Here is a 22,349-nt window from a genome sequence, read left to right as displayed (position 1 = left end):
CGACAATGTATTACCATTGAGAGAGGCAGTCGATGGAATATTGCCACGAGAAATCGTTATTTTTATATGTTTATTTTATGTGAGAAATTTTTATTTGCGCGCGTTTTTGATTTTCATTTCAAATATGAAAAACAAGTATTCTAAGTGTGAAAATCCTGTTTTCATTATTATTAGATGTAATCTTCTTACTTTTTGTTATATCTTTCTTGAGAATAAATAATTTTTCTTTTTAACGCGTGCAGCGATTTACATATCCTTATAACATGTAACGTACGTCGCTGATTTTTGTTTGTCGATGTTTGATTTTCAATTTTTGTTACGTCAAACAAATATATACATATATTTGATTTAGTTTGAATATCATGTGATATAAATGTCGATTCGAAACAAAAAACAAAAGTAAACAAAAGAGAATTAGAAGCGAACGTTTGACCGACGGATCATCGGGATTGTATAATTTGTTCACTGTGTAATGTGGTAAGTTTTGTGTAAAATGTATCGCTCGCGAAAACCCTATGTACTGTATAAGCTCTAGACAATTTTCATTATAATAAAAGAAAACGAAACACTCGTAAACAATCACATAACACACCGATCTGTAGTCACCTTTAACGATTATAAGCGCACGCTTGCAATGATATAGTAGCAGCGAAACATGTACATAGTGTATATAATCACGTAAATCATTAAGCTAGGCAAAAATCTGCATTATCTTTCAATATTACGTAAGGAAGTTAAGTTTAGTAAGTGTACAGGCTGTCTTGCTCGTGTGGCCAACGATTGTCGTATCGCTGTTTCTGTATGAGAGACGTAAACGATATATTTCACAAAACAAAAATAAGGGTCTCTGATTTGTTTTTATTTCGCTCAGAAGACAGTTGTGCCGATCTTTCATCTCCTAAACACCGTGCGCCGACACGAAAGAGGGAAAAGTGCGTACCTCTTTTTCCGTTTTGTGTTTTCTGTACAAATTGACGAAAAGAAAAAATCGACCGATTGTGTCACGCGATCGCTGCCGACCGTCGATCGAACATCGCGGGCCACTACACAACGTGTACTTCGAAAGAAAAATAAAATTTACCGACGGTATATATCCATGTTAAATGTAGACATATAGAATTTGTTCGTTTTAGGATACTCTGATCAAAAGAATAAATATGAGGATAACGTTTAAAAAAAAAAAAAAAAAAGCATTTCGTGACTCTGAGAGGTTACAGGGGAGGGAAAGATCCGTGTATTCTGGATCGTTCTAGTGAAAAATTTCAAGATTTCTATATTGATGTCTTTCAAGAATATAAATGAGTTGTTCACGTTTTTTCTCGATTGGTTCTTTCGTGATGACGGAACCAGGGCGCATTCCGCGCCGATCGCGAAAACCGCGGTTGTTTAAGAGAACGCGAGCATTTCCAGTGGTATTCAACGATCAAGTCGGGAAAACAAAATTTATCGATTGCAGAGCGCGCGAACAAACAGACGGCGCTACCACTGTTGTTATTTTTGTAAAGACTGCGGCTGACTTCCGGCAAAATCAGGCGCGCGGCTACGATTTGTAATCGTCGTGTCCGCTCCGTGTTGAAAAAAAAAAAAAAATGGTGCTATACGACGACGAGAGAAACAAATTCTATTGTACGTCATTTTCGAAAATTTTAACGGGCGTTGTTGGGTACCAATGGATCTTTGGCGCGATCGCCCGAAAGAACTACGATCTTAAGATAGATCTTCACGTCCAAGTCTGATAACCGTATACAAAAAAAAATTTAAACGCTAAATGAACTCTCACCGAGTTTTGGTGTATGTATAAAAAAAGTCGAATTTACGGGTCCGTTATGATTCGGTGTAATGTCGTGGGGTTCGTACAGCGGCGAGAACAAAAGGCGAAAGAGACAGCGAAAAAACGAATTATATTGTCGAGTCTCCGCAAGAAGAAAGGCTTATACAAGAATACGTGCCATAACAAACTGATTAGATAGCGATTACGAAAAATCGAACAATGGCGACGGTCATTTGTATATGCTTTTGACGAGCCCCCCTTAAACAGTTTAGAGAAACTAAGAAAGGTAGACGCGAGTCGAAAATATAAAAGAAGAAATATAATAACATAATGTGCAAAATTCCACATGGAAGATTTTTTATATATGATTTTTCGTTCACGTTCTGTTACCGCGATTGTTTGTTTTGTAAATTTTCCGAGTCCCCCTTTTTTATAGACGCGTGCGTCCGTGTGTGTGCGAGAGTGTGAAATAAGTGTGTCGACAAGAACGAATGAGAGACTACAGAAGGGAATCTTCAAAGAACGAGATACACAAAGAAAAATCTATCGATCGTTTTCGTTTTTTGCGAGTTTTCTTTTCATTTTGTATACTTGGTAGAACGATTTTAGCATAACTATCTCTCTCGTTTTCCCACTTTAATAATAATATATATTATTATTACGCGCGATATATATATAAATATTTTTTATTATATGGGCATTTCAGTTCCTAAGTTGGAAATAAAATATCTACTATAAACAGACTGTTTTTTTCCTATTGCATGATGCATATATGAAAGAAAAGATATTGAATATTTCTGCATAATATTTATAACAAATTTTTCAGGATTTTTCTCAAAACAAAAGTGAAGAGATATACATGTAATATACATATAGTATATGCTATATGGTAGGTATGCATATTTTCTAGTTTATGCGTATATAATTGAGAAAGGAAATATTTATATTTAAAGACATTCATAAAAAAAACTTCTAAACCAAGAATATTGTTAGTAACTTTGCTTTGTTGTTAATATGTGTATATTCTCTGCAAAATGATTAGCAGCATATATGTATATAGTACATATACATATTATTATCGTTATTGCATCGGAAAATCGCACTAAATTGCTAGCCGCGCGTTACGCGAAACATTGAAATTCCAATTTTGCATAAAGCAGAGATTGCAATAAAGAATGAGTGAGAAGCTGATAACAAATTGAGATATTTGATTTTACTCACCGGTAAGTCTGCGCTCCCGTCTGGATACTGCTCTCGGTTTACCGCTATGGTCGGATCCGCGTCCCATTGGTTGGATCGTTGACGTCGGCGCACCACGAACACGGCGTAACGACCGAAAAGCGAAGAAAAAGGAACACGGTATGCCGCGCATATACACCGCGAAATTTAAAATCTCTTTACGGCGGCTATAAACCGATACCGCTCCTCTCATGTTTAACCAGTTTAGCGACGACGTTCAAACGCTTTTTACCTTCGCGAAATTGTTCCTGTTCCGTTTTTTCCGCTCGTTTCGTCCGGTTCCGTCGTCCCTTGTCTCTCGCTTCAAAACCAGTCGATCTCTTTGTTTTCAAAATATATCTCGAAGTTATGCGCGTTCGTTAACTCCGTGCGCGATTTCGCTCGCGAGCACGAGATCGAGACGGACTTTTACGCGATAAAACCTCGCTATCAAACCTCATGGAAAAGACTTTTTCTCGAAAGATTGCTCGTTGCGCGATCCAGCCAGCACGAACCGCGGACTCTCTGAACCGACTGAATTTGTCTTCGCGAACTGCTGCCAACTTTTTAACTTGCTGCAACGGTCGTTAAAAATCGGACTTTATGGATATTGTGTGACAGAGACCTGTCGATGGTAATTTCGTCAAAGCCGTCGTACCTCTATGTGATTCTCTCTGTTCCATGATTGTGTTCGATAATGTATATTCCGCGCGTATACGCAAAATATAAATTACAAATATAATTGAAATCGATATATTGTGACAATTTATTTTGATATGTTTGCTATATTATTGTTCGCAATAATAACTTTATGTGTCATTCGAAGCCAATTGATTTTATACAAAAAACTAACGTAACTAGTTTTATCGATTTTTGACAGATAACGTTCAGCTACGAGTTTTATAGTCCGAGTATATGTATATATTATTACGCGGTTATAGTCAGTGCTTCGGTGTGTTAAGTTACACGTTCGTCAGTCCTCAGTGTATACATAAACACGCGCGCGCGCGGGCGCGCTCGCAATAGATGGTGGGGCAAAATAGTGTTTACCTTTCTATCCCCCCGGTGACAATCGGCAAACACGCGGCTGTTGTAGTATTGTCGCGCATCGCCGCATGGCAAACCGCCCTTATGTACACTGCGGGATCGCAGTTGGAAATCCGCATTGACCCGCGAGAATCAGCAGCGCGCGCTATTTCCAAGCCGTGTCTTCATTGCGCGCGTTAAGGCGCGCGTGTCGTCATCGAGACGACGGCATGTCTCTCACGAGCCGAGAGGGAAGGCGTTAATTTCTTCGTCGATACAAACCCCGAGCTTGCGCGAGCGAGCAAGCAAGCAAGCAAGTAAACAAGCTCAGGTTTTGGCTGAGTGATATTGCTCGGAAAAAGTTAGTTACGTCAACGCGATCGGCCGATCGCGATTAACGATCAGCTGTAACGCGAGCCTATCGAATTACACGACGTAAATTTTTTATCAAGCTTGTGAAAGATTAATGATCGGAAATTATGAAGATGAGAAGGGATTATATTTTCTTGTGACCGCCGATAACGAAGTTACATGAATGTTATGCTTGTAAGTTTGAAGATAAATTATTAAAATGAGTGTAATTGATGAGAGAGGGAAAGAGAGAGAGAGAGAGAGAGAGAGAGAGTGAGAGATCGAACGTTACTATATTTTTAAGAAATACAAGATAACTTTACAAAACTCGGTAATGAAAATTAAGATTGTAAATATAAAGAAAGAGTATATGAATATAGGTAAAAATAAATAGTTGTGCATTTGAGATGCAAATGCTAAAAGCTATGGTAATCTTTGCCTTCATTTTCCGAGTAGGACGCTAGAACCGAGAAAACAAGAACAGCGTGATGTTGCACAAGTTTTATTCAAAAAGATAGCGTATATATACACTGAGCTTAAGTACATAGCGAGTGGTTTTAAAATAATTCTCCACAATGCTTTTCTGTGTTAATTTTTGCAACTTGCTTGCATTTTTGAAATATTTCTCTGTCAGATTTATATCACAATTAAGCATTTTGTCGAATACCCGATCGCAAAATGTGTTCGGCGCGCGTAAAGATAATAGAAATGAACTTATCCTCAAGAGAGACAGCTACGATCGACAGGAGAAAAAAAAAATATCAGCATGGAACGCGTCATAGAGCGTCGTCAATGAATCGCGAAATTCACTTCTGCATCCGGCGATCATTTTTCCGAGCGGCGAACCGTGCGCGCATCTTGGTCGCGCAATGTTAAGGTGCGTCCAGATTTTTGCTACAACGGCGTTGTTGCACATGGCAACTTCGTGTCTTCGTGACGGTCTTGAAGAAGATTTGTCGCGTGACGATACAAAACGACATGTAGAGTGCGACATATGTTACCGTAACATCGTGGCGTATATATCGCTAACAGTAACGTTACACCGGTCCGAATGATAATAACGCCGGTAACACGATAAGTCTGAACGCACCTTAAACCAGCTTCGTCCGTGTCGGCAAAACTTTTCTCCGGTATCGTCGGTGTACGGAAGGTCGCGATCGAGTCGCCTGTTTCTCTCGCATGTCTTTTCTTGTCTTCTCAATGAAAAGAAAAAATCTAACTGTATTGGAAATATGTATCTATTTCAGGAAAAATATTGACTCTTATACTCGCAATTGGTATCGCGAGGTAATAAGATATTAATATACAAAGTAAATAGAATAGATTTTATTATTTGAGACGAGATTGCGGAAATTAAGGAAGAAATATATAGGTAATGTAATATTAAGAACAAAATAATTGCTTTCTCTCCATGTGTTAATCAATTAAATATTGACTCAAAAAAAAGTTACTCATTGTTATCAATATGTAACGATAACTGTTATCGATACTTTGAAAATAAAATATCAATAGCGGTCTCGCGCTTTGCATACGTCACAGAAAGAACCCAAAGAATATCGATCGAGACTGACAGCACGTAAACAGAGATTTCTTAACCATGTGAACTAGTCCACGTCATGTCTCCGGGAATATCGCAAAATTGGTGATTGAGCGAGAAGCCAAAGCCGTCCTCCCTCCGCCCGGTTCTCATGAGCACTTCACCCGCCAGACAATAGTTTACCGTATCGACCTATTCCCCACTCGTTTTCCTTCTCCTTCGCCCCCTCGACTCTACCGTGCTTGTTCACATCTACCTCCTCGTGCCACTACGCTCAGCCAACCACGAACTTGCTTCTTCTTCCCTTCGTGCCTTTCCGCGGATCCAACTTGCTTCTGTGTATCGTGAACTCCGAAGCTTCCGAGTTCAGCTAGGAAGAGTCGCGAGCTGCTCTCGAAAACGAGAAAGAAATTCTTTTAATTTTCGTTCGATAGCTAAATAAATAAATAAACATGACAAAATAAACGCAATGTACAAATATATGTACGTAAATATTATTATATTTTTACATATACGGAGAAGTTGAAATATTTGCAGACTTTAAGAATATTTAACACGTAAGAAGAAAATTTATATTTATTTTTACATATTTTCTTCACACTTCAAGTAACTGTAGCAAACTTACTTTAAGATACTAAGAAACTTAATTATATTTGCTATTGTCACAACAAATCTTATAACAATTATTATAATTTCACATTACATACGTGTTAGGTTATTCTATCATAATTTCATGAAACTTTATCGAACGTAACAAATTACTCTTGTTCAAACTCGAGAGTCGCTCGTACACTTCGCAAACGTACGGCCGGCGCTGGCTGCAGTTCCCGAAGGTCGAGATTTGTTCCAAAGTTTGTATGAATGAAACTTATCCTAATATCTCTCTGAACGGAGTTGTGGCTTTCTTCGGCCATTTCGCCGATAGGGTAGCGGCCGCGGGAGGCGAACTAAACGCGGCAGCGAGCCGCGTGCGGAAGAGCACGTGCGAGAGCTCGCGAGAGAAAGCTCCGAGGGTCGGCCGGCGCTTTGCCGCGTCGCGCCGGGATCGGGCAGGGTCAGTAGAACGTGCTTGTGTACGAACTGTCTGCAACTGTCATTCACCTCACGGCACACCACGTGTGCCAGGAGAGATATTTCCGTCCGCCCCGTGTGCGGGAAAACGTTGCAGACGAGGGTGGGTGAAGGACCGGAAAACTTCGCCGGAGAGATTTTCACGCGGAGATTTTCGGATCTCGTGACTGACAGGATATATATACACATGGGAACGCGAAGAATAGCCGTCACTACTCGAATCGAGAGAGAGATACGAAGAAAGAAGAGAGAGAGACAGAGAAAGAGAGAGAGAGAGAGAGAGAAAGAAGAGAAAGAAAGAACACGTGATTCTTTCTCAAACAATCCGCAAACTTCCTAATGCGGTTCACGTTGAAATATAGCGTTTTATTGATTTGTAGCAAAGGTGATGCCTCGAATTATTATATAGTCGCAACAAAGTATCGGTTTATAGTCTGAAGTAAACATAGATTGTATACACTCGTCGAATGCTCATTATACAAATTACTTACAACATTATTAATATATCACACACATATCTTACGCGTGTTTACGTACATACATAATTATTATAATCTATAAATAATGATTCTCTTTGCTAAATCTGACAGAGCACGAACAAAGAGAGACCAGAGAATCTCTTCGCTAAGAATTCGTCAATGTCAACGGCGTATCGTATCGCGCGTAGACACCGCGCGATAACTTTATCGGGATGTAATCGCTGAAGTCGAGGGGACGCGTCGGATATCACCATCGGGGTGAATTCTCTCGATCTCTCCCTAAGTGATGTATAAAGAATAAAAGACGATCATGCTGACCTCGAATCGCGCGGGTTATCAAATCTCGCGTTGCGTGGCACAGCGTTTCCCCAACCCGATACGCATCGGAACGTGCCGATGCGCTGGCTGTTGACGACTCAATGCACACGGACGACACGGTGATGGTGATCGAGTGGTATGTTCGAAACGTGTTCCCAAGCTCTATGCGACCTTGAACAATGTGCGACGAAACTCGTGAGCAATCGGTATCTGCTTGGTTTTAAATATATTTTTGCAGATATTTTCTCGAATAATTTCGATACTTCAAACAAAACAACTTATACAGTTAAAAAATTTGTTTTCATAGTCTAAAGTTAGTCTAATGTAAAATAAAAGAAAAGCGCATATACAAAAAGCTACGTCGTAGTGTTTTGCAATTACGATCTTAGCGACGTAACTTCCGCGTGGTAATTCCTCTAAATTTCCCAGACAGTGAGGTAGGTCGGGCATAATCTTTCGTAGCGCCGTGTTTCTATACTAATAGCTCACGGTAGAAGCAAGAGACCATGTAACGGTGTGACAGCGGTCGGTCCGCGTAAACGTGCAACAACCACGCGTAGAAAAGAGAATGTATTTTCCCTCGTCTCGCGCGCGCACACGATACTTCCCGCATATTTTTCGATAATTTCGCTAAATCTTTCACGAGAAAACCTCCGTAACATTGAGTTTCCGTAATTTTACACGAAAGTACTGGAGCATGTCGCAATCTGAATTTTACGGACTTTTTTATTGTAATGAAATTTCACGGAACGAATTGAATGCATAATCCGAAGAAACTTTATCAAGAAAGATTCTAAGTGGTTTTTATTCCTCGGGGAAAACGAAAATTCTCCGCATCAATATAAACCGAATATATACCGAATTGATTTGAATTATTGATTTAAATCATTTTACGAAGATCATCTTAAATTCGAATTTCAAAAGAGACAATTTTCTCGTGGGTTTTTGTTTTTTTTTTTTTCCTAAAAAAATTTGTTTTTCGATTGTCGTCGCCGGTCGCGACCCGCAAACCCGCGCGAGCTTTGCAGGTTACCGGGCCTCCGGGCGTTGCATCATCGCTTTAATAGAATGACGCGCTCCGTCCGGCCGCCATAACCTCCGCGATCGGTCGACGTTCCCCGCCGTCGACGTTCCTGGGACAGGAGGATAGAAAGCGCGAGAGCAGGAGCAAGCGAAGAGGAGTCGCGTGGCGGAGGAGGACGAGAACGAAGAGGAACAGGAGGAGGGCAGGCAGGATCGGGGTGAACCCCTTATTGATTTTTAGGGTGACACTGTCAACCGGCGGCGAGTGTCGAGTCCCCCGCGACGGGCGACTTCGAAACGACAACGAGCGAGGGAAAAAAAAAAAAATGCGCGCCGGACGGCGACGCGCCATTGCGGGCTCTCGCGAAGAGGAGAGCGTTCTCTCAAACGCTGCGGCTAGCACAGCGATGACATTCTTATTGATGCCGTCAACTAGCCACATCGGTGCGCCGCCGACGACAATTCTAACTAGCCACAGTGTATCTTAGTTGTTACGCACGCCGGGCGAGGCCGTGCGACGTTTTTTCGCCGCGGTTGGCGGCGGTGGCGGCGACGCCAACGGGAGGAAAGAGTAACCGCGGCGCAGTCCCGTTGCGGTCGGGGGTGCAACTCTCTTTCTCTCTTTCTCTCTCTCTCTCTCTCTTTCTCTTTCTGTCCGCGCGCAGGGCCGTACGCGTTAGTGGGTAACGCTCCACGTGGGGGCGAGCTTTGGGCCACCCTTCGTAATCGCACGCGTTCAGCCTTTGACGTCTTTGTTGCGGCGTCGGATACCTATACCTATATCCTATCACGGGGGTGGCTGCCACCTTGGAAACACGAGGGGAACTCTGCACCCTGGGGGAGGGAGGAAGGAAGGAACGAAAGGAGGGGGAGGAGGGTTGCGAAACCCCGTGCTCCACGAGCAAAAACGACCACGAGACCGTAGTAGTGATCGTCGTTGCCCTTTCTCTATCTCTTTCGCGCTATCGCTTTCTCCCTTCCTTCTTTTCCTACTCTTTCTTTCCCTCTCTCTCTCTCTCTCGCTCTCTCTTTCTCTCTATCTAGCTCCTTTTTTATTTCTTCTATTCCCACCCTGCATTTTTCCGCTCTCCCGGCTTCGAGGTAGGCGTCGCGCTGGCGGACGCGAGTGACGCACGAGAAACGTGGCTTCTCGTGGAAACGTGAGTTCGGCGGCGGGTGCATACTCGCTCGCGATTATGCGTCGTCCGTTCGTGGGAGCACGCGGTGTAATCGAGAGAAAGCGCGAATCGGTGGTCGTCGCTCGGATTGGCACGCGCGTCCTGATCGTAAACGACAAATTTTGAGGAATCCTCCGTTGTCTTTGCGCACCGTGTGTGTGTACGGAGTGAAGTGTGAAAAAGAAATCTCGGTCTTCGTGGAGAAGCGCCGTTAAGTTAGCCGCGGTTGCGCGCGACAAGACGCCTGTCGGAGACGACCTCGGCGCGATCTAAACACTGACCCCAGGTAACGTTCGCACGCCGCTCGCAAATTTGAACGTGTCTAAACCATCGGCTGTCACGCGTATATACACGAGCGTCGCTCGCATGCAACAGGCGACACCGCGTTACCAAAGTTTCCTCTTGATTAATCGATCGGAAATTACCGCGTCGGTGTAACATAACATAACCGCGCCGCGTTATATTCGAGTAAATCATTAATAACAACAAATATCGCGTGAGTCTGTCAAAAAAAAAAAAAAAAACAGGCAAAATCCGTCGCGCGCGCGCGCGCGCGCAAACGCGCGACGCCGCTTTCTTATCTCGGGAAATAATTAATTAAGAGAAAGAAAAGAAAAAAATAAAGGAGAAACACGCTTGATCGTCGCACTCACGCGAGAGAAAACAAACGTTCGCGAGGAAAGCGAAGCGCGCACGCCGAGGACATTAGCCGCGAAATTACGCGAAGTGCGGCGCACGCGAGTCACAATCGATACCGGCGAGAGAGAAAGAGAAGAGAGCGACCGCGAGGTGTGCGTTGTAGCGGCGTGTAGCGGGCGGTTTCGACGGCGGTCGGCGATTTTACGACAGTTCGGAGGGGGAAAAAAACCCGCGGAAGTGTGTTCCACCGACGCGGCGTGACGCGAAACGGGATAACGTGCGGACACGCCGCTCGTCGCGCGACGCCTGGCGGTGACGCGAGCCGGCGCGGCGCGTCGCCATTCGCGTGAGACGTGAGGTGGTCGCGCGAAACAACAAAGTACGCAGCGAGAGCGGCACGGTGGAAGGGTGGAAGACGACGGTAGGGAGGAAGAGAGCGAACGATTCTCTCACGGGGGGAAAGAAGAGAGTCGCGTCGCGTCGTTTGTACGCGCGGCGAAGCGTCTTTAATCGCCACCGTCGCGTCTCGTTCTCCCGTCGCACAGGGAAACGCAGAAAAATAGCGGAAAAATGGCAATCCCCTTCGGCGCCCACGCGTGGAATAGCAATTATCGTCTGCGGCCGAGGAAGAAATCCAGTTGACACTCGGGCGTGAGTGGCGAGACCGAGAAGCGAGACGACAGGCGGTGGGAGGACGCGCATACATACAGGGCGAGAGAAGGAGGGCGGAACACGTGGTCCCGCGTTGTGGAGTAAACCAAGGGGGGCGAGGTGCGTGCGTGGCTCGGTTACGTTCCTGGCGCACGTGCGTATGTGCATTTTCACCAAGTGCGTCGACTCGCGATGACATGTGTGACAGAAATCATCGGTAAGTGTTGTTCAACAACAAGCAACCAGTGATCGACGTGACAGTGTGTCGCTGCAGCGGCTTGAAGCCGCCCGCGGTATGTACGGCGATCGATTCGATATGTGCATCTCGATCTCTCGCGCTAAGATATCTCGTAAAACGTCGGCGAGATCTTTTCAAGGATATTCCGAATCAAGAACGAGCTGCTTGTGATAAGAATTTTTATCTTCTGTACTTCAAAGACACAATCGTTTGCGCGTTCGCGCGCGGCGTCGCCAATCCGAGCTACGTTCCTGATCTCGCGGAGTTCGTCTGTTGACTCCGGTGGTGTTTATTCGCGCTCGCTCCGACTCGCTAATCTCCGGTCTCTTTCGCGCTCACGGCTCCGTCGGTTTCTCCCTCCTTCTTCCGCTCCCGCTCGTCGGACGTCGGGGATTATCGCGCGCGCGCGGCGGGCGCACTCGCGGTGTCGCTTGTGTTTGGAACGTCGTGAACTTTTCTGCAATGTGATGACGCGGGGGATGAATGGTTACTAGCGTCATGTCGCAGCAGTGCACGCACCTGGCAGCGGGTGCGCGAGCGGAGCATGCACCGGCCTGAACTTTCTCTGAGTCGACAGCATGTCGCGGCGACGGATTGACGGCCGTTAAAAAAATGCCGGTGACGCGACCACCGCACGACCACCACCGCAGCAGGCTCTTGTTGTTACCGCTGTCACAGTTGTCGTCGCACCGAGACGAGCTCGCTCGCGTATGCGGTGTACCGCGACGAACGATCGCGACTCCTGAAGCGAGCCCGGCGACTTACCGTGCCTTCGTCGCGTGCCGAATGTCGCGCGTCTCGCGCACTGTGTACTCGCGGTAGAGGTTAGGTGTACCGGCACATAACCTAAACGCGCAAGTGTTACGGAGAGTTAACATCGAAAAGAGCGTCGCGCACTTTCATTTTGGGATTTATCGTTTTGCGACAACGATCGGAACGAATTCCCATACGTCAAACGTCGTCGGAGTGCTGATTCTCTGCGCACTGGGTGGTCGGTGAGATGGAATGAGCTGGGTGACCACGGGACAATGAAGGCCAATGGAACAAACAATGGTGAATTTCTTCTGCATATTTCACATTTGACATTGTGCTGATGTGTCACCGTGTTCGTAATGTTTGTCTCGGTGATGAAAGATGTGAATTGTTGCGATGGTATTTACACATCAACACAGTTGTTTATATAGGTTGTGGCTTTGACGCTGTCATAGCTGTGAAGGTGTGGGAAACAGAGTTATTTTTACACTGTGCAGAGAACACACTTGTGTGACAGCTCACACAAATAGTTCGTGATTACTTTTTCTGTCATGAATACATTTTGAATAGATTTGTTCTCAAAGCGTTGATAAATCAACAATTGTAAATAGTAATATGTCTTGAGTACATATGTCTATATTAAGACAGTGGTCAAACCAGTTTATCTGTCAGTGTTATAACATGTGAAATAGTAGTATACATTACTACTATTTCAAATGTAAATTATGTAGCTATATATCATGATGAGAAATATGTTACTCGAATCTTATATTTTCTCTTTTTTATGTCTCTCTTACATTGTTAAATTTATTTTCAGGCTGTAGCCGCCTAAATACGCCATTGGCAGCCACTACCACGCTGGAGGATCCGGGTACGCCAGCCTCCTGGAAGGGCCCGCCGCCCGGTTCGGAGGCATCGCCATTCACACCCAATTCCGTTGGCCAGGGTGGTGGTCCTGGCTCGGGTCCCTACAATAGTACAGGCGGTCCACCTAGCAATGCAGCTTTCCAAGGACCAAGTCCATTTCCCGGTAGTGCCGGCAGTCCGGCAGGTGCGCCACCTTACCAAGGTCCACCTCCTGGCTCGGCGACGCCCCAGTACACTGCTTCTCCCGCACCCAGTGGTTCTTCGACACCAGGTCCTGGTCCACCGCCTAATTCTAGCGGTTTCCCGCCACCTCCAAATAATTCCGGACCTCCGTACAACGGACCGGGTCCCAGTCCGTTTGGTTCACCCTCGGGAGCGCCACCTCAATTCGTCGGCCGACCCGGTTCATCGGGGCCACCGTTCGTTCCTCCAGGCGCCGGCAATCCGCATTTCCCATCACACGGTCAACCATTTGGCGGCCCGCAATATGGTATGCCACCAGGAAGTCCATTCGGACCTGGAGGCCATCCTATGGCAGGTCCAATGGGTCCGGGACATCCAGCGATGATGGGACCTGGAGGGCCAGTTGATCGTCTAGACCAAGGGTGAGTTTTGATTGTCATCAGTCACACGCACGTTCAGGAAGCGAGAAACAATCGTTCTGTATCAATATCTGAGTACGGGACGTAAATATACATAATTGTTATTTTGATGGTCTTATAAAGAGAGAATACTCGCGCGTTTTCTAATCCAAACACGTCTCTCTGAAACTGGTAGATATCGAGACAGCATGATACGTACTCGCTTCTATTTTGCATGTATAATTTACAGTCTTATATAACCGACGATCGGCACATCGCGCTTTAGGGATCGAGAAGCGAACGCGAGGAAGTTTACTAAGAATAATATCAGAACAAATATTATTCCCGCACTCGAATGCAAATCGCGCGATGAACGTGTTTGTTACAAATAATATTTCGCGGGCGCGACGTTACGACGACGTTAAGTTGCACATCGTTTCTAATTAAAAGTCGTGCGTTTTCTAATTTGTGCATAGAAAACTTTGGGGTGAAAGATTTTATGCACCGCGGCGAGAAATGGAGCGCAATTTGTGGAGAAAGTTGCACGCAGCGGCGGTTGCGCTAATGGTTATTAATCGCAGTGAAAGTTGCTATTATTCTGATTTGCAGTAATTTCGGCTTAGAAAATGCGGAATGTTTAGGAAATGTGAACGTTAAACTTTTTACGGTTCACGTTTCCACGTAAAAGCGAATCAACGTAGGAACGTACATTTTGCATATTTTTCCCGTGTGTTGTTCGTTCGCGATATTTGCTGGAAAAAGAAAAAAAAGAATTGTATCCGAGACTTCTTGGATACCACAACCGATAATTTGTAATATCAAATTATACATTGTTAGGCATTTAATAATATACAGCAAAGCACGCGAAATGAAAGAGATACGTGTTAAAAACAAAATATCTTGTTTAATTTCTTGCTGCTCACCCGCAGCTCTCACATATATACCGGTTTTATTGTTAATTCGTTCTCTTTTTCGATTATCACGACTTTCGAGTGTAGAAAGCAATTTTTTTTAACCCCAATTTCGAACACTACATTTTATATACGAAATTGTCTCGATATTTTTTCACAAGCAAATGATACACGGAGTGATTATTCATGTCGTTAAATGTGAAGACGCGTTTAAAGCAGAAAATTCCGGAGATATTTTTTTTTTCCAAAGCGAAAAGATGTGTCCACAAATTGCTGTCACATTATTGAGATATTCCTTGTCTTTGATGGGTCGTCTACATTCTTGTATCCGATAGTCGTGGTCGAGCGCGCACGCATTTGCGCCCTTATCGGAGTCTCGTCTTAATCGTTCATATCGAACGCCCGCACGCTCGACTGACTTATCACGTGCTTCAGACGTCTCTATATATACGTACACACGAAAGCCAGCAGCGGGACTTACGAATGCGTGTGTTATATGAAACTACGCGGACGAGAGACGCACGGAGTCGGTCGGTCGGTCGGAAACCAGTTTTTCGAATAGTTTTGTAACAAGTGTCCGAGGCTGTTACGCGTCCCGGTTCGATCGGCCGAATCGACGAATGAGGCGGAACGTGGGTATTATTTCGAGACTTTGGCAGGATGAGGCTGTGGAACGCGCGGGATGGATCGGCACGGAAAAAATCCGTTACGACTCTAATAGTTATCGGTGCACGCATATACGTGCATCGATGTCGAGCTAATACCCGCTGCTAAAACCGAAGCCATTTTTAGGCACGCCTCACATGCAAATACGTGGGATACATATTCGCGAATAGACCAATAATTCGTTGCACTTCTTTTTCCACACGCGTATGTATGTGTGCGTATGTGTGTGTGCGCATCGCATTGCACGTGTTCGCGGTGTACGCGTGGGTGCGAACACTGCGAACGAGCGATGCGCGTCCATCTAGATGTGTATGTGTGTGTGTGGAATATTCTAAATTCCGGCGAACCGCCGAACCGATATCGCGTCAAACACCCTGACGTTGAAAGCCGGCAACATCAAGAAACGCGACCTTCCGCAGAGCGCGAGAATCACGAACCGTCAGAAAGTTGCGCAAAAAAATATTTGTTTTTATTTATTTTTTGCGTCGGATACATAGCAAAGTAGGCGAGTGCTTTGGAAAAGTAGCGTTCGAGTTTAATGACAAAATTTTTTTAAAGCTGAAGATATTTGATATTGACGAATTTTGAATTTTTAAACTTGAAAAGTTAATATTTTACTCTTGAAATTTTGCGGAACGACACGGCAATTTAGTATCGAAATAATATAATTATAATTAGTTTCGCGAAATAATTAACTTGCGACTTTACAACCCGTGACTTTCTGAAAGAAAACTTCGAGAAAGGAACAACCGCATTATCACATTGATACGACGTTCTATAAGTCTTGACTTTTTTATATTGATACGAATATATCGCCGCGTTCTTTTAATGCATTCGATAACGACACGCGATATCGGCGCACTCCGAAAACGTAACCCGACTTGAGGAGGGAATCGCGCGTTTCGACAGTATGTATAGCGTCGATGAAGAACGCAACGAAAGTAGAACAACCTCATTAGCGGACGGCGCTATAAGCTTTCAGCTGTTTTTCCCGAGGGAGTTGAAACGAGGTGAGCACGAGCCGCGAATAAACGCTAAGTTAAAAAGGAAGTTTTGCTAGGCGAGGCAGCGCCACGTGGGTGGCGCATACATTCATTTCCCGCGCCATTGAGGGGCCTTAGCAAATTAATATTCCGAGTCAAACGCCATTTGTTCTTTCCTGGATGGAAATGCACTCGAAACGATCGACCGGCTTTCCGGTAGAAATTAATATCTCGCACACTCTTGAACGAGGCGTGCTTTTACGCATAATGAGACAAACAATAATCGCGTTTTATAAAATTATAAAATGAAAATCACATACGCGCGTTGCGTTTCATATTGCGTCGCTCCTTTCCATACGGAAATTAATAAATTTGCAATGGGGAAAAAAAAAATTCGTGTTCTTCTCTCGAAATAATTGCGCGCGAACTGTCGCGTGAATTTCAATAGAGAGTCTCAATCGCGTTGTGCAAACTATAGTAAAATATTTTTCTGTGAGAAAGCGTGTGTGTGTGTGTGTGAATATTAATGCACTACATTATAACGTAATCGGCGTGGTCGCGCGCGTGTAGATGGAATTTATTATAGCCTCGCGGTGTGCACGGGAGTCGCGTGTGTCATTAATCAGCTCCGCCACATCTCGGAGACACGATAGATTGCCTTTAATCATTCTAATTAGCGATATATGCGAAGATTATAAAGTAGTCGATGTGTGTGTGTGTGTGTGTACGCGTGTGCGCGCGGTGAGAGGAAGAGAGAGAGAGAGAGAGAGAAAGAAAGATCACCGCGTGGCGCGAGACTGTGGCGCGACGATGCGCTATTGCGGAGGATTTATGAAATTGAAACGACACAGAACCGAGCGATGCAGTTCCGCCGAACATGAATTTTAATTCCTCTGTGTTCACTCTTAATTAACTTACATAAATTATAGGGTAACCCTATAATTTCGTCGACGTTGAATGATCGTTCACCTGTCACAACTTAGTTAACACTTGCCTCTCCCTCCCGCTCGAGAGAACATACACATGCACTCGGACGAAGGAAAGCGGAGAAATTGCAGCAAGATAAATTAACCGGGACAAAAAGTATTGTTTCTCGTTTTTTCTCTTTCTCCGATTCCTTCATTTCTTTCTGCTTTTTTTTTGTCATTAAATAAGCACTCCCCCGACATGCATTACACTCGGGGGCGAGACCGAAGGAAAATGCGTGAGTTTTTGGCACGGATTGTACTGCACACAAAGTGACGCGAACTTTTGTACGGCGTTATACGCGACCCACCTCCCTTCCTCTTCTCTGGTTCTCCCCCCTACCACCCTAAACTCTCCTAGCCACCCCGTGTTACGGAGGGTGGTGCGGGGGTATGAGGGTGGCAAGGGGAAAAAGAGAGAAAGAGAGAAAGAGAGAGAGGGAGAGGGAGAGGGAGAGGGAGAAAGAGTGAACGGAGGTTCTCATATTTCCAGTGTTTTAATTTTTCACGATATCTCTCCGCACTGCTGTCTGCAAATTATTTGTCATCCTTCGTTCTACGCCCTTCGCCTTTTAGCACGCTCGGGTGCCGTTCTTTTGTTGATTCCTTCGGAGAAACGAGATGCACGGGCGTACGAAGGACTCGATTGTCGCGACGTGACGCTCGGATCGATAGTTAGCGCGTGTTAAAGGTGGCACAAAAATTGCAGCAATTTCGCACAAACCTCGCGAAGACGCTTTCTCCTTCCGCCTCGCTTGCGTCCGCTTCCCTTTGTGTACATCGCGTGCAGGGTACAGGGAAATTGTTACTTGCGCCTTTATTGCACTCTCGGAAATAATATTGATACTGATTAAATTAAAATTAGTTGTTATATAACAATTTTGCGGTAACGCAGTGCGATCATTTCAAACTTTCATATAAAATTTAGCATTTCAAGCTTTTATATAAAATATAACAATTCTACAAGTATATTTTGCAATAATCTTAAACAAAATGTAAATTATCTACAGCTCTCTCTCTCTCTCTCTCTCTCTTGATTTCAAGAAGTTTTAGCAAACTTCGAGTGATTCCCAATTGTCTCGAACTCTACGTGTGTGAAAGAAACTTTGAAGATATCCGATCTTATTATCTACCGGTAAGTTCTCAACGGAATTCTCAGGCAAAGAAGATAAAAAATTGTTTTTTCGCTAGGCCCTCGTTGAGAACCACTTGGGTTCTCTTCTCCTTTTTACTCTTTCTTAGTGGTAGAAACAAAGAGAAAAGATGACAAGAGAGAAGAAGAGTGCGCGACGGTAAGAGACGTTGGTTGGTTGGTCGGTTGGTCGGTTGGTTTGGTTGGTTGATCGGTCGGTCGGTCGGTCGGTCGGTCGGTTGGTCGGTCGATCGGTCGATCGGTCGGTTGGTCGGTCGGTCGGTCGCTTGGTCGAACCCTCGGGGGCCGAAACAGCTCTCGTTCGTGCGTTCACCGTTTACACTTTCGCGTGCAAAAGGATCCCTTCGGAACGTCGGGGATCACGGCAGGCGCGCGTTTCGTTACCGTTTGTCTCAGGTCGTGGTCGCGCGCGTGAGTCCGCGGTTCCACGCTGTTACCCGCGCCGTGTTTCAGAAAAACGACGAGCAGACGGGACTCTGCGCGAGGCAAAAATACAAATCTCTGCAAAGCAATCGCTCTCTTTCCATTTCTCTTTCTCTCTCTCTTTCTCTTTTCCTCTTGATTTTCTCGATTCAACAGGAAAAGAGTCCGCATTCGTTGTTACGTAAATCGCGCCAGCGCCGGGAAAAAATGTCAAATCTACGATCGAAGAAACACCCGAGCACGCGAAATGGATTCTCTCCGTGAGATTTACGCGGGAAACACGAAAGCATCGTAAAATCGCCGAGTTCGCTGATGGACCACCGTCGTAATCTTCGGTATTTTAAGAGAACGTGTAAGAGCGCACAAAACTCGCGCTCTACGCAATTTGGAATGGATTCCTTTTGGCAAGACGAGAGTCGTGTTTCTGTTTCGCAAGAATTCGTAGTTGCTTTCCGGAAAAATGTAGCAATCGATATTTTTGTGAGAATAAACATTTATTCGGTCTTATCGCGCTAAGCAAGATAGAGCGAAGAATAACGACCGAGAGATAAACGAAGAATAATATTTCTAAAATAAATAGATCTCCGGTTTTATCAGCGTATGTTTCGCGTTACGCGAAATAATTTAATTTTCAGTACGGTTTAGTGGATCGTTTAAAATGGTATTCGAAATGGTATTTTAATTTACTCGGGTATTTTTGTTTGAGTGACAGCGTGTATTTCTAAGCGTGAAATACCGTGATGTTTTTTACGGTATTATTTGATACTGCCACAACGTCGCGAAAACGATATGCGGCTGCATAGAAAACGCATATAAGTTGCATCGCACTTGGAAACGGCAACAAGACGCCATGTATCAGACACTGTCTCGACCTGCCTTGAATTTATGGTTGATAATTTTCTCGAGCTGCAACTTGTTTCCCCCTGGCTCGAATATCTCGCTCTCTTCTTACGCGAGTATTTCCGCGCGCGCTGCGCCTTGGTGGCAACTTGTTCGTACTGTTGTGTCTACGTCGTATTGGGGCGGCATTCGTCCGCTCACGACCAACTTCCCCCGTTGCATTGAAATCACTCTCGGCTCCGAAACTGTCGCGCGTTACAGGGAAAGTTGATAAAGAGTATATCCTGTATGTGTGTATGTACGTGTAGAATCGTTTTAAGCAGCCGAGTACTGAGGGGATTGTGCATTTATCTTTTTAAAGTAATTTCAAGTGGAACGGGTTATATAGCGCTACGTTTTGCGAGTTGACCGCCGAGAGTTATTTTAATATTCTTTTGTGGCGTTATTTTAATATTCTTTTGAAATATAACGAAGAATTTTTCGCGTCTGAAGGAAAAAAAAAATTATTTCGCAAAACATTCGGCGGAGTTTTCCCTCCGCGATAATTTTGCCGCATGACGAATGTTCTCGCGAACGATGTAGGACGTTATCGAGAAATGGCATTTCGCGTGCGAGGGAATTCTCGCGATACACACAGGCGCTCGCGCAGCCACGGTCGATGCATGGAAAATCGTAGAGAAATGATTTATTGATCGTCCTTCGGATTCGTGCTCTTTGCGTGCATTATTAGCTGCGACGGCAGTGCGTCGAGGAAAAGAGATAGTATTGATTTTTACCGATATTTAGCCGTGGAATTATCCCCTCTCACCCTCCCCTTTTTCTCTCTTTTTCTCTCTTTTTCTTTCTCTCTCTTTCTCTCTCGCTCTTTATGGCTGCCGCCTTTCTTTCCCTTATTCCCCTTCACTTCTCTCCCTCCCGCGTTCTGCTCACCTTCCCCTCCGTCTCTCGCGTTCTGGCTCCACTGTTCCTTTCGTGCCGCCCTCCGCAGGCAGCACCCTTCGCGTGTACCGAGAGAGGAGAGAGAAGTCGGATGCCAAGGATAGAAAATCTGAATATCTATGACCCGGAAGAGAGAGGACGTTTCTATGCTAAGTGCGCGTTAAGCAACAAACGAAAAAACTACAAGTCCCTTTCCTTTCGCGCGAAACGTGGCTTTGTAACAACAACACGGTCGTACTGTAGTCTCGCGGAGTTTTCAACTCCCCGAAGCGGTGTCGCGAGATAAATCCGTCCCGACGGGAAATTATAAATAATAGATCTTTCATTCGCGCGAGCTTTGCTCTTTTCTTACTTTGTTCTTCGACGCGCGTTTTTTCGAGCGATATGTCTCAATATGTTTCGTCATACACTTGTTAAGAATTCGCCGTTTAAGACGACGATAAGGTGATCGAGTCAATGATTTATTAATTTTCAGCTTGGAAATAATTTTGCATTTGATCTAGGAAAAATATTCTTCAAATCGAAACATATTTTTTCACGAGATTGACGTCGTGGTTGAAATTTAACCACGCGGCACATCGATGAATTATTGACTCCTCGCACTCGGGTGCATTATATCGTCACTCGGGGGGAGACGCGAACCCCTTTACGATCACCCTTCCTTTCTTTTTCCTTTTTTTTTTTTTTTTTTTTTTTTTTTTGTTACCTGTAGCGACCTCTGTCGACCTCGACGAAGAACTTCGTGGAGTTCTCTTCGGATACGGTAGCTCTGCTCTATACGATGCGTCCTCGTAATCGGCGCTGTAGGTAGCACAGTTGCAGCGGGGGAGAAACAGACACTTAATTTATAGGACCGAAACGAGCGAGAAAGACGGAGAAGTTGGGTTGGAAGCGGCGCAAGGGGGAAAGGGCGACCCTTACTAAAATTCAAAAGTTCCTCGCCGGAGTTTACGATGCCGTCTAGTCGGCGCGTCGCAGAGATTCTCCGTCTTTGTCGGCTTCTTAATTTTCTGTCCTCTCTCTTTCTCTTTGCCTCTTCCTTCTTCTTGTCTACAATTATGTAGCGCTATATACACGTGCGCTACATTTATACGTACAAGACTTACACGTGCAAAACTTAATTTAGAATAAATCTTTTTTTTTTTCGAGTTGAGAAGCGATTTTTTAGCGATCAGATATTTTCGACAGACAGACTATGTTTCCCGGTTGAAGAATTTTATTTACAGGAATTGGATAAATGTCAGACCGCTTTGTCACCGCGGTTTTATGGTTTATTTCGCGCGCAACTTGCGGCTTTCGGCGATTTTCAAAAACGTGGTTCTGTCCATTCATAGTGTTGCGAGGAAATTCTGCTTGTTTTTTTTTACGGTTTCAGGTTTCTTTCAAAATTACTTCAGTTGTATCTAAAAACTGTCTCTATCTTATATATTAAATATTAAAGTGTATACGATTAAAGTTATTAATATTAATAAAAACAAAAAATTACGCAATTCAGTTTTTCTCGTCGCTGTAACGATAAAAAAAACAATTGCTTTTTCACGAATAATATGTTAAAGTTATCGATGAATTGTCGATTTTACAAACCTCGGTGCTTTAGTCGACATTGTTGCATCGAGAGCCAAAAGTTTAACCGAAATTTGATACACAATATTTTGATCGACAATTTATAGAAAATATATACATTTATATCGTGTTTTGCGAATTTGATGTCGATCAAGTTCGATTTTGGAACTTGTCGGCAAAAACGTTATCAAAATCGTTGTAGCTC

General features: G+C 44.4%; 1 protein-coding gene across 5 annotated transcripts in view; it reads left to right on the top strand.

Annotated features, from left to right (window-relative positions):
• The first annotated feature begins 11,936 nt into the window (after positions 1-11,936).
• LOC109856561 (LIM domain-binding protein 2) overlaps positions 11,937-22,349 on the top strand; it is a 131,423-nt gene continuing 121,010 nt past the window's right edge. For all 5 annotated transcript variants that reach the window (XM_020431958.1, XM_020431957.1, XM_020431956.1 and 2 more), the window contains exons 1-2: positions 11,937-12,553; positions 13,071-13,725. In XM_020431958.1, coding sequence (XP_020287547.1) covers positions 12,529-12,553; positions 13,071-13,725 — 680 coding nt within the window. In that variant the 5' untranslated portion in view covers positions 11,937-12,528. The remainder of the gene's footprint in view (positions 12,554-13,070; positions 13,726-22,349) is intronic.

Source organism: Pseudomyrmex gracilis, unplaced genomic scaffold, assembly GCF_002006095.1.
Source record: "Pseudomyrmex gracilis isolate BER0280 unplaced genomic scaffold, ASM200609v1 scaffold_123, whole genome shotgun sequence".
NCBI classification, from domain to species: domain Eukaryota; kingdom Metazoa; phylum Arthropoda; class Insecta; order Hymenoptera; family Formicidae; genus Pseudomyrmex; species Pseudomyrmex gracilis.
Note: the sequence above shows the minus strand (reverse complement) of the source record. Positions and strands in the feature narration are given on the sequence as shown.